The 12,657-nt window shown below is 37.6% G+C and overlaps 1 protein-coding gene across 5 annotated transcripts; it reads left to right on the forward strand.

Annotated features, from left to right (window-relative positions):
* Nucleotides 1–3,554: 3,554 nt before the first annotated feature.
* On the forward strand, nucleotides 3,555–10,407 carry LOC141592422 (uncharacterized). Of its 5 annotated transcripts, XM_074413093.1 has the most exons (8): nucleotides 3,654–5,277; nucleotides 5,551–5,646; nucleotides 8,616–8,661; nucleotides 8,743–8,793; nucleotides 8,907–8,969; nucleotides 9,479–9,541; nucleotides 9,643–9,710; nucleotides 9,882–10,407. In XM_074413093.1, the coding sequence occupies exons 1-2, from the start codon at nucleotides 3,789–3,791 to the stop codon at nucleotides 5,571–5,573; spliced, it is 1,512 nt and encodes a 503-aa protein (XP_074269194.1). In that variant the 5' UTR covers nucleotides 3,654–3,788; the 3' UTR covers nucleotides 5,574–5,646; nucleotides 8,616–8,661; nucleotides 8,743–8,793; nucleotides 8,907–8,969; nucleotides 9,479–9,541; nucleotides 9,643–9,710; nucleotides 9,882–10,407. The 5 variants fall into 5 exon arrangements, 4 of the variants coding, with proteins under 4 accessions (XP_074269192.1, XP_074269194.1, XP_074269191.1 ...); XR_012521153.1 differs by lacking the exon at nucleotides 5,551–5,646 and having other exon boundaries at nucleotides 3,648–3,748; nucleotides 9,418–9,541; XM_074413090.1 differs by having other exon boundaries at nucleotides 3,654–5,646; nucleotides 8,909–8,969.
* Nucleotides 10,408–12,657: the final 2,250 nt, after the last annotated feature.

A 12,657-nucleotide genomic window follows, 5' to 3' on the forward strand; every position in this document is an offset into this window, starting at 1 on the left:
GTTTGGTCCAGACAAAATGCTCTCATTCGATCCTTTTAATTTTCCCGACCCATACCTAAGCTTATTCAACCCTAATTTGTTTAACATAGTCATGTAGCTTAAAGTTAAATATTTTGAATAATATAAGATTCATTTGATAATATGACATGAGAGTGGTAGAGCCCAAGGTTTAGTCCTCGGCTGTGACGCGAAGTCGGGTGATGAAAAAGCGATGACGTTTCCATCCAACGAAAGGTGAAACTGGGCCCCTATTTGGCGGGTTCGAAAAAGCGACAACGATCCCAGCCGACGAAACAAAAGTTCGAAAAATATGGCGTTACTGTCGATCGATTGAAAAAGAGGTCGCCTTACATGTGAGAGGGCGTGTAAATAATCACATGTTAGGTGTCCCACATTGGAGAAAGAGATAAATGTAATCCACTTTATAAGGTTAAGAATTACTCCACCCATTGACAATTGATTTTGGGATGAAACCTCTTTGGACTTATGAAGTGGCCACTCATTATCTCCTCCTCAATGGTGCGGCCCATACCCGTATACGAATCTAACAGCATCCACTTTCAAACCACCTATTGAGAAAGCGAGGTTGGGTGTGATCGACATGGGCCATAAAATCAACGACTTTATTAGCCTCGTAAAAGCCCATATCGTTAATTTAAATCGACTCATACCAAAGCACATCTAAATTCAAATTGAAAAAGAGTTCAAACTAGAACCTTATTGATTTGTTAGGGTTCACTACTTGTACTATGGGCACAAATACTATCCTATAACCAGTTGTATATTAGCATGATACAACCAACATAAATGTAACTGAGTTTATATGTGTGTTTTTTTTTTTTTTTTTTTTTTTTTTTAAGTTTTCTTAAAGTTTTTTTTTTTTTTTTTTACTTGAATAATTGAGTTCAGAAACTTTCTGATATAGCTCGGAATGTCCAACCTAAGCCATAAAATCAACAATTTTGTTGGTGTTATAACAGCTCCGTTCGGTACTTTATAGAAATCCGCTTATTCTAGAGCCCATCTACATTCAAATTGAAAAATGAATCAAATCAAATTAAATCAAATTTAAATTTATATTGGTTTGTTAGGGTTCACTTATACTTAGGGTGTCATGTAAGGCCACACTTACATGATAGGCTAACCACATACTTTACATCGCAAACATTGTTTTGTAGCAGTAATTATAGCAAAATAATGCATAAGATTAGTTGCAATGCAGCTAATCAGTCAGAAGCAAAATGTAAGCAACTACCCTTTTTGTCACATTTTTGCATTAGTCAATGAGTAGTTACTAAGTCAACAATAAATATTAGACTTGACACTCAGACACACTATGCATACAGTCATTAATGCGTAAGACGATGTCATACTGTAAAACGGTCCAATTATAAATAAAAGACGTTCTTAACCTTAATCTATTATTTGTGCTATGCATATGCTGCCTATATAAATCATCACCTATTATACTTAGTATTTCAAACTCAAAAAACTAGTAAATATTAAGCAATAATATGTTCATGCATGTCGAATTCTTCAATTTCTTCTATTAGTCTACGTTAATAAGATCTTTCACTCTAAGACGACGAATATTAAGTTCGTCGTCTAAGAGAAATGACTTGATCGACTAGACCATACTACAAAATAAATAATCTTTTTAGGTGATGGAATTATCAATGTTGATGGTGAGGCTTGGAAATTGTAAAGGCCAAGTTATCATTCATGAATTCAGCACCAAATCATTTCGAAAATATATTGAGACTGTTGTCGTCAGTCTCAGCTTGCTCGCTCTGATACCATGTAAGAAGAAAATCACAAATTCTCGAAAAAAGAAAATCGCACGCATGATTTTCTGTTTGACAACATATGAGCTAAATAAATAAAGAGTGGATCGAAATCGACAACGGTAGCAATATATTTTCGTAACGATTTGGTGTTGAATTCATGGATGGCAACTTGCCCTTTGGAACTTTCAAATTTCATCAACAACATTGAAAATGTCATCACCTATTAAGATACTTAAATAGTGTTTCTAAAAATAGGACTTTTTTGATAATTTGAGAAGTGGGTTTTAAAGATGTGCTACTCCTCGGTGGCGATAGCGTCGCCGTGGACAACTCGGGTCTCGAAATAATGGATGGTGGATGGCTAAGGTCTAAGACGGTGAGAAGATTATAAGGCCGCAAAATCATTGGAACAAAGTTTTTTCGTGTTGGTAAAAGGTAAATAATTGACCGATTTAATCATGGTCGCGGCTTAGTTAAACAGTTTCGTTAGATAGTGGAAAGTGTTTAATTTGTCGTCTTAGAATGGAAGATCTTAGTAATGCAGAATAATAGCAACAATGTAAGTTATGTAACTATGAAAGGATGAGAAATGAACACAAATGTAACAAATTGCTTAGCTTAAGATTACTTATTTTTTTTTTTTTTTTTTTTTGATGAAAACACCCGAAAATGTTACTCTAACATTAAAATATCAAAACGTACAGCATTTTGAGCATTCGTCGGTAGTACATCCGACCATTCTGTTCTACCAATGACTCTAGGAGAGATATGAGCTAAACAATGTTGCAAATCTTACGTTGAAAATATGAGCTTAAGATTACTTATTGATTAATAATACAACTTTTTAGTTTGAGATGAAGTTGTGATCCCTACGAATCTATGATCAATGTTTGTTTTTTGTATTGTACGATCAACTATGTACCAGTTATATTACCATACATGCATGATACGTCATACGTGGTTAATCGATTTTTTGTTAAAAATGACGTTTAATAACAAATAATTTTTTTGTGAGTTTTTTTTTTTTTTTTTAATTTTTTTTTTTTTTTATCAAAGGTAAGAAATTACCGACAAATCCGAGACAAAGGAAGTACTTCCTATGTTGCAAATCTTAGTTTACGCCATTTTTATTTTTGGTGGGTGAGAAAAGATCGAATCTTTATTAGTTCCTCCGTCTCAATTATTTGTTTTAATTGGTTACGGCTTATATATTTGTGATGAGTTGGTTAGTCAAAGATAAACAAATGACACATACGGAAAATATATTGTTAAAAATCTTGTTTTATTTTTTAATCAAATATAATCAAATGACCGAGATAAGAAAATATTGTTTTATTTTTTTGTGGGTAATTGAAAAGCAGAGCAATTTGTTTGTGACGGGGACTATCCGTCACAAGTTGAAGACGGATAATTAGGGGTGAACAAAAAGTGGTCCGGACTGGCAAAGCGGACCGGCCCGAACCGGCCGGTCCGGACCGGATACATACCGGTCCGGTCTCCGGGTCCCAAAAAATATGGTGACCGGTCTCCGGTCCGGTCCGGTCCACATTAAAAAATAAAACTGAATTTGCCTTATAAATTAGTACCGGTCCAATCCAAACCCGGAAAAAATCGGACCTAAAGGGTTCCGGTCCGGGTCCCCTTCTAACCGGTCCGGTCCGCGGTCTTGGGATATGTGGTTATCCGGTCCGGTTTTGGACCGGTGAACTCTCCTACGGATAATGCCCCTTTCACAATAAGACAAGTGAGGGAAATGAGCAGTATCCGTTTCAGCTTGTAACGATAATGTCCGTCTTAAATGAAAATTTGGGACGAAAATGAGTGAATCTTTATTACTCCATTGCCCAGATTGTATATGTCATACAATCACAATCAAATCACAATCACTTTCACTTCAATTCTGCAAATCCGTCGCCATTTCTACGATTAGGGTTTCGAATTGCTGAGCTTCTACTTTTCTGGTATTCAATTCTTCTTCTCTTTCTTCCTTTTCTGCAAAATATGTCTTCCCCTTTTTCTAAATTAGGGTTTCCATTTCAACTTCATTTTCAATTTAATTCTCGTCATTTCTGCAATTCTGCGACTTTTAAGGCTACTGCCATTGATGATTCTCGAGTGTTTCTCGATTATGTTAGAGAACAATGTCGATTAGGGTTTACTAATCTCGAATTCCCCATTAATCTATTTCACCAAATGATATCTCCCGTGCATCGACCGTCGATTATCGATTTTAATCGTTTACTAGCGGCAATGCTCAAACTCAAACGACTGCATCCTCACTCTACTGTCATTTCCCTCTTTAGGAAACTTGACTTATCTGGTACCCGACCCGATTTGTGTTCTATTAGGATTCTTGCTAATTGTTACTGCCACTTAGGCCGTGTTGATTTCGGGTATTCTCTCCTTGCTAAGTCCGTTAAGCTTGGGTATCCCTTTGAATCTGATTTAGTTTTGTTTAACACCTTAATTAACGGCCTTGTGCACAATCACCAACTTCCACAAGCTGTTGAGTTGTTGGACGTAGCTGTCGTTAAGCTAGGCATTCAGCCAGATATAGTTACCTATTGTACCATTGTGAAAGGTCTTTGCGGGAACGGGGACACTGCCCATGCTCTCCATTTCCTCCACCGAATGAATTCTACTCCCTCGGGTTGTAAGCCTGACCTTATAATGTACAATACCATTATCCATGGTCTCTGCAAAGATAAACTCATAACCGAGGCCGTGAACCTCTTTGAAGCCATGAAAACCGAGGGCATCTACCCAAATGTGTTCACCTATAACACATTGATTCGAGGAATGTTCAATCTAGGTCGTAAGGTGGAGGCTAAGGAAATGTTGGTTGGGATGATTGAGAGGAACGTTGCACCTGATGTTTTTACTTATAACATGTTGATTCACATCCAATGTAAGGACGCAATGGTCGATGAAGCACAAGCCCTTATGCAAATAATGACTGATCAAGGTGTGGCTCCTAATGTACATACTTATAATGCTTTATTGGTTGGGTATTGCTTGTGTGGCCAAATGGACAAGGCAAGAGAGGTTTTTGATTTAATGGTACAAACTCACTGCCAACCTGACGTTGTGACTTATAGTACTCTGATCAATGGATATGTTAAACTGAAAAGAATTGACAAAGCCCTTGATGTGATGCAAGAAATGATTGAGCAAGGGATTGCCCCCGATGTCGTGGCCTTTAGCACCGTGATAGATGGATTGTGTAGATCTAATTGGATCCCAATGGCACGTCAGTTGTTCAACGACATGCAAACTTATGGAATAAAACCAAATGTTTGCACTTACGGTGCCTTATTTGACGGGCTATGTAAAACGGCACAACTTGATGAAGCGGAAGCATTGCTTAAGGAGATGGAATCTAATGGAATTGCTCCTAATATAGTCATCTACACTATCCTAATTGACATCATGTATGATGCTGGTCGGGTTACAGATGCTGAAAACCTTGTCTCTGTTCTCCTATCAAGGGGTATGGTACTTGATCATATAACTTATAATACAATGATTAGGGGGTTATGTAAAAATGGTCTTTTGAGTACAGCTAGAGGGCTCCTAAACAAAATGAAGCAAAGTGGATGCTCTCCTGATGGCACCACCTATAATACAATTATCCGAGGATTCATTTTCAACAACGATTTGCGAAATGCATTATGTTTCCGTGATACAATGGTTAACGAGGGCTTTCAGGCTGATGCTGACACTCTTTCTTTGTTCCGTAACCATATATCGCATGATAAACCAGAGAGTTTCTCCAGAAGATGCTAAATTGTCAACTTGAAGATAACTAATTTGGAAATTTGATGCCAGGATATTACATAACTGCAATAATGTCCTCTGGGTAAATATTTTTTTTCTATATTCGTAAAATGCAATAAGGAGAGTTGGTTTTTAGTATACTTACTACATCATCGTTTTAATCCTGAGATGCAAAAAAAAAATTATGCTTCACTGCATCATGCCATCATGCATACATTTTTGGGTCCTTAATATGAAATTCCTTCTTCTGTGTTAATATGTTCCATTGATGTTCTGTGTTGGTCGTCGTGTAAAGGTTTCTCTTCTTGCCCTCGTATTTTAGTTAACTTCCATTTGTACTTAAAAGGATGATAGTCGAGATTGTTTTCACTTCTTTGCTGCTTGTGCCTGTCATTGTCCTGAAAGGAAATCTAAAACCTCTTTAAATGTGAGAAATCTTCTATATGTGAACAATAGGCTAGTAACTTCCGTGCTCCTCGCGTGATGAACAGTATTCTTAACTTTACCTCCCTCTCTCCTCATTTCTTACTTATTCTTTGTTCTTCTTCGTTTCTCTACTGCTACCCTAATCTTTCACTCTCCTTCTCTTTCCTGCTCACCTCTTCCTCTTTCATTCTCCTTCTCTTTCGGTCTTTATAATTATAAAAATACACATAATGAGAGTGTTTTCGAGTTTTTTGAAATCCGATTGCAGTTGAGGATTCCCCTATCAGTGTATGTCGCTCTTTTTACTGTTTTTATTTCTTTCGACGATTTTGTGGTATTTAGGGGTTTCCGCCTAAGGTTCAGAAGCATGTCAATTTTTGAAACATAATTAGGTGAATAGACGTTTTAGCTCTTTGTTTTTTTAATTCATTGTTTAACGTGCATTTTATCGGATTTCGGATGTTCTATATTGTAATTTAGAACATTGTTGCTTCGTTATAAGCGTAAGGTGTTTATATACTTTCTCGTAAAACATTATCCTTTTCTGAAATAAAGATATGGTAATGCTCATTTGTTCCCCTATCACTTCACTACTTAGGGCTTGCTTGGATTGAGGGTAATAGGAGGGGAATGAATAGGGGAGTAATATGTGAGGTGTATTTCCCATGTTTGGTATGTAGGTAATTATTCACCTCCTGAAATTATTACCCTTGTGAAGGGGTAATACATTACCCACCCTCCCCCCGGGTAATGATTAAGGGAGTAAAAGATCTACTCAGTAATCATTACTCTTATGCCAAACATATCATCAAGGAACTCATTACCCCACTAATTAATTTCTCCAGTAATGATCGCCCAATAAAACTTACCCCCTTAATAATTCCATGGATTCCAGGCAAGCCCTTAGGCATAATAAATTGCGAAGACGGAAGGTCAGCTGAGTATTTGACACATATAATAAATTTCTGGCTCACTGCCATGAGTCCATGACTACTGCTGAAATGCTAGCCGATGCGGTTAGTTAAAGATGGCATGTTGTTTTTTGAAGTTCGCATAAAAACTATGTTCTCGCCTTCCTGTATATCTTTAGTTAATATTTTTCCTTATTTACGGACCAGCTCTAGGGCAAAATGAGCAAAGAGGTGTATAGAAATAACTAGACATACAAAACATGTTTTCTTAACGAGGTCCCAAGTTTACTTCTTTACTACAGTTGATTGGGATAATGTCAAGCCCCTCACATTGGGTCAGTCAATCGTGTATGTCTGCCGTGTGATTCTAGCTCCGTGACTTTTAAAATCGTTGAAACATTATTTACATTGCTTTTGGCTAAAAATTGTTATTGGACGGAGTGTTTCTTCTTGTTGTATATGGCATTTGTGTTCTTAAAGAAAACAACCTGTGTTTATGTAGTAGTACCTTATCGGCCGCAAAATTGCTTAACTGCTTGTTTGATGCTTGTGGTGAGGCATCTGTATTAGGCCACTTGTCATCAAACATTAGTTTCCTGGACAACCGCCTTAGACCTGGTTGCTTATTCTTGGATGTTATTTTTGTATAAGAAATCACTAAATTATATGGGCTCATGGCATTGACAATCGTGTGCTTCCAACTCAAGACTATCTCTTGCTCCGTCAATGAGATATTGGCAGAGCTTTAGATTTTATCCAAACTTGGTTATTTCACTGTCCTCACTCATGTTATCTTTATACTTCCTCCCATCCAAACCAAAGGTTACATTTGACTTTATTACGCTTGCCGAGGCGCGTTTTGCAACGTGAATATCTTTAGTTACACATTATTAAAAATTATAAAAACTTGATATTCTTATAGCATTCATGACGATGAATCAAACAAGATCTCGCATGACTATGTTTTCTCTTGTACATTACTAGTAATACCAAAGATTCTCTACAATCATGAATAGTACCAAAAAGTCAAATGTAACCTTTGGTTTGGATGGGAGGGAGTAATTATTATGCTATGAGTTAAGATGATGCCGTTAGGCATTCGTTTATAGGGGCTATCTCTAGTGAGTTATATTAGTAAGTAAAGAAGTGGTTGTGCATCTGTATCTCTCCTTCATCCCTCTTTCCTTTCTCTAATTTGGTTTCCCCCAGAATGTAGTGAAGGTCACTTAGTCTATTTGCTTCAGTGAGACATCCACTTTTTTAAAAGCTGTGCCTAGAGATGGCAGGGTCATTATGCTCAAGTTCAGTTCAAGTTATTTTTTGGTCGAAAATCACAAGTTGAACTGGGTCATTATTCGGGTCACTATTCTAAAGGTTTTTAGTTTTATAATAGTTATTTAGGGTGAATCAATTGTGATTTGCACCATTTTTTTGTTGGGGTCGGCAGGTCGAGTAGGATTGTGTTTGGGTCATTGGTTAAGAGCAATTTTGTTTTTAGCGTGGGAAATATTCTGCTGCCATCTCTACACTGCACATTTTTGAAACAGACCGTTACTCATAGTGTTATTAGTGAGCTCGCTTCTATTATCCACTATGTGCTAATTAATACGGAGTACATTAAGAAAAATGTAAAATATGTTTCACAATTCCTATATGTGAATCAGTCACTTAGGAGACTGATTAATCTGACATAACTTGGTTTATGTTCCCGCAGGACCCTGAGGTCTCTTCCCATGCATCCTTGTTCATGAAGCTACTGGGTATGCACATCACATGAAGCTCCACATTTCAGTTGACGACTGCTTTCTGTTTGTAATGAATTCTGACTCTCTTTTATGCAGGATCGTGGCGAGTGCAGTAAAGGTGTAACAAATGTACAACCTGGAGTCCATGTAATTCCATGCCATCAATTCAATTTCCGAAGCTCAAATCATAAGTAGTACCAGAAAATAACGAGAGTTTAATTTCGTCTAACTCATAAAGTTTGTTGTTTGATTATATGTAGAGAGGGAAGTATGGAGGAAATGAGAGTTTAGAATTTGCTGAATCTCGGCCTCCTTATCGACAGGTAACAGAAGTGTAGATTTTTATTGAGTTTTTATTAGGTTTTAATGCTTTTGTGTAGATTAGGTTCTGATTTGTTTGTGAATTGGCATCGAGTTTTGGTCAATTATAAATGGAGAGCCATGGAGATTGAATGTCTTTGGGATTCGTGAATACAACTGTAACCTTTGTGCTCTGATGATATATTCATCTTGTTCTGGATGTGTGAACAATTTTTAATGACGGCCGGGGATTTTAGGATTGGATCATGTTAACCAGTAGTTTGAATCTACAGATTAATAGTGTGTTTCGACACCCATGGCCACAATTCACATTGATTTCATCCTAATATATGACCAGACACTCAAGAAATTACATACAGTATAACAGTAATATTGGGGTTGCTCCTGTAATGTGTGCATTCACTCTTCAAATTCAGAGCTTTGAGTGGTCTCTTTGACTTGAATTTTCAGAGATCTTTATAGCTGCGTCCATACTATGTTACCTGGTTTAATTGTTCATTCACGTCACTAGCCTACGCACGAGAGTTATCAAGCAGAGCAAGATCGTTGTAGCCGTAATAATTGGACCCAAAAGGTCAGTTCAAATTCTGCATATCTAATAGCATTTATATGTATCATAAATTTGTTGATAGACACTCATCATACTAAACATTATGTCGCTCTGATCTTAAGCAGGATGAACAAGCTGAAAACTCGTATCGCTGGGGAGTAGCTCATAAGAAGCACGAAAGCGCCCACAAAAGGTATTGCTCCATATGTAGTAGCCGTAGTATAACGATTCAGATTACTTTTTTTTTCCCCGGTGTCAGCTGAATCTCAAATCTTGTTTCATATTTGATCGTTTGCTGGTATATGTTGTGATGATGTGTGAATTTATCATTTATATTTATATTTGAGGAAATTTTATTATGCAGGGAAAAAAAGTAATTCCCGCATAGGCGCATACGGCTTTAGAGGGAGAGGGTCAGGAAGTTGAATCATATCATCCGCAATACTAGCTGCCAATACCACTGCCTACTCCAAATGGAGTCACTTGATGACCAACTGTTGTGGACCAATTGACTATAATGCATCAAATAGATTTAAAGATGCTATTGTTAAGTTTTGGATATGGTGCCTTTGAATTAGTCTCACTTTAGACCGGTATATCCGTCTAATGTGTAGACGGGTCAAATATGTCACTCCTTACATAATAAGACCAAGTGATGACATCCCACTTGTTGTTTGTCTTATTATGAAAGTAGTGTGAGATTTGACCCGTCTACAAGTTGAGACGAATAGTGTGTCTACAACTTTAGACGGATAGTGTCCGTCTAAAGTGAGAATTTGTGTTGAACTATATATTACTCCGAAGTAGTAATTTTTTTGAGGGAGTGCCATTTGACTTATTGTATTAGGTTGTAAGAAAATCAAATTTACAAGGTTTTTCTATTTTTCTTAAAAGAACGTTACATTTTGAATTGTAAGATGGTATTTCTTTCTTCTGATATTTAGAAACAATTGGTCTCCCTTGTGACGGGTTACCATTTGTGGCGGATATTTTGTGAGATAAAATGGTAACAATATGGGTTAGTGGAGAAAGAGGACCACATGAACAGTGTTGCAGAGAGAGAAAAAGTGGATACTTTGTGAGGTAAAATGGTATCCGTCACTCCAAAGTGACGGATAGTGTTGGTCACAAATGAGATTTTGTGATTTAGAAATATCAGTTAAATTGAGAGTTAATGTATTATACAACCGGTTGTATATACAACTTATTCAGTATTGTGGAACTTTGTTACAAAGTTGTCGAGCTCTATTAACAAAATTATCGAGTTATGATACAAAGTTGTTGAGCTTAACAAAATAATTATTAAGCTCAATAACTTCGTAAAATAGCTCAATAACTTGTAAAATAACTCAACAATTTTGTGTGAGAGCTCGATAACTTTGACGCGGTTGTACATACCTCTTATACAACCAGTTGTAGGATAGTATTTTTGACGTGTGGTAATGTTTGAACACACCATGCGTTACCAAAGGGAAAGATATGGAGCATGAGAACGAGAATGAGGGGAAAGAGGTGGAGGTATGTACAAGAGAAAGGATCCGAGTTATAAGAGGAAAGGGAAATAAGAGAATGAGGGGAAAGAGGTGGAGGTATGTGCAAGAAAAAGGATCCGAGTTATAAGAGGAAAGGGAAATAAGAGATGGGAGGGAGAACGAGGAAGAGAAAGATAAGGATGAATAGTTCGAGGACAAAGTGGAGGAGAAGTATTATGGGAGGAAGTGGAGGGGAGAGATGGGGAGAAGTGGTTGAGGACGCGAGGACATCGGAGAGAAAGTGGAGAGAGAAAAGAGGAGGACGAGAGAGGGAGAGAGGGAGAGAGAGAGAGAGAGATAGAGAGAGAGAGAGAGAGAGGGGGTAAGAGGAGAAAAGGGAGGATGAGGAGTAGTAGACCTAGTAGTAGTGGAATGAGAAGTGATTATAATGAAAAACTAAAAAAATTATTAGAAAACTTCACTTAGAAAAAAGAATTTATTGAACTGATCGAATTTTCTCTTCATTAGTGTATCAGTTACTAAAGACAATTGTAATCGCGATGTCATTTTCTTAGAATAAGCATAGAGAGACTGATGAGGAGGCATGGAGACATGGAAATAGAAGGGGGGGAGAGGAATAGGAAAGGAGACAATGAGGATGAGAAAAGGGAGGAGGAGGAGGAGGAGGAGACGGCAACGTTAAAGAGAAAAAAGAGGGGGAAGAAGAGACCGAGGGGAAGGGGGTGAGGAACGGGGGAAGAGAAGGAGGAAGCGGGAAGAAGGACAGATAGTAGGAGGAGAAGAGGAAGAAGGAGAATACGGATTGGGGAAAGGAGAAATGGGTGGAGGTGGAGAAAGAGATCAAGAGAAAGAGTGTTGGGAGAGGGAAATGTAAGGATGTGAACGATAAGATGAAAGGAAAAGAGGAAGGGAGGGAGAGGAGAAAGGTTGTGGTAGACATGGAGGAGTAGTACGAGGAAAAATAAGAGGAGTAGTACAAGAGGAGATGGGGAGACACGGAAATAGAAGAGGGGAGGCGAATAAGAAAGGGAGCAAGGAGGGTGATAAGAGGAAGGAGGATGAAGAGGCGGCAACATTAAAGAAAAAAAAAGAGAGGGAACGATACGAATGAAGGGGAAAAGGAGAGGAATGAGGGAGAAAAAGCGGAAGGGGGTAAGGAGGTAAAGGGAGCAGGACAAGTAGGAGGAGAATGCGGATGAGAGGAGGGGGAAAATGATGGAGGTTAAAAAAGAGAGTCGGGAGAAAGAAGAGAAAGTAGAGTAAGGGGAATCTAAGGATCTGAACGATAAGAGAAATGGGAAAGAGAAATGGAGGTGAGGAGAAAAGGAAAGATATGGAGTAGTACGAGAAAAAATGGCATTCACACTCCAAACCTTATACTCCCTCCTATTCACTATTTTCTTCTCTATTTCCTTAAATGGATTATTCAGGTTTTTTTCTCTTTCTTATTTTGGAAACTTTTACTCTTATTTTATTCATCCCTCTCTCCTATTACCAAACCCAACCCAACTTTTACTCTTATTTTATTCATCCTTCTCTCATATCACCAAACCCCACCTAACTCACAATTCCTTATTTAATTCCTAATTATTCATTCATCTCTCCAATTCACAAACCCCACCACCTTCCTTTATTCATTCTTTAATC

The sequence above is a fragment of the Silene latifolia genome, chromosome 7 (genome assembly GCF_048544455.1).
Source record: "Silene latifolia isolate original U9 population chromosome 7, ASM4854445v1, whole genome shotgun sequence".
Taxonomy (NCBI): domain Eukaryota; kingdom Viridiplantae; phylum Streptophyta; class Magnoliopsida; order Caryophyllales; family Caryophyllaceae; genus Silene; species Silene latifolia.

Excerpts from the sequence above, each read along its gene's own strand:
- LOC141592422 (XM_074413091.1), top strand. The coding sequence starts at position 3,789 with ATGTCTTCCCCTTTTTCTAAATTAGGGTTTCCATTTCAACTTCATTTT.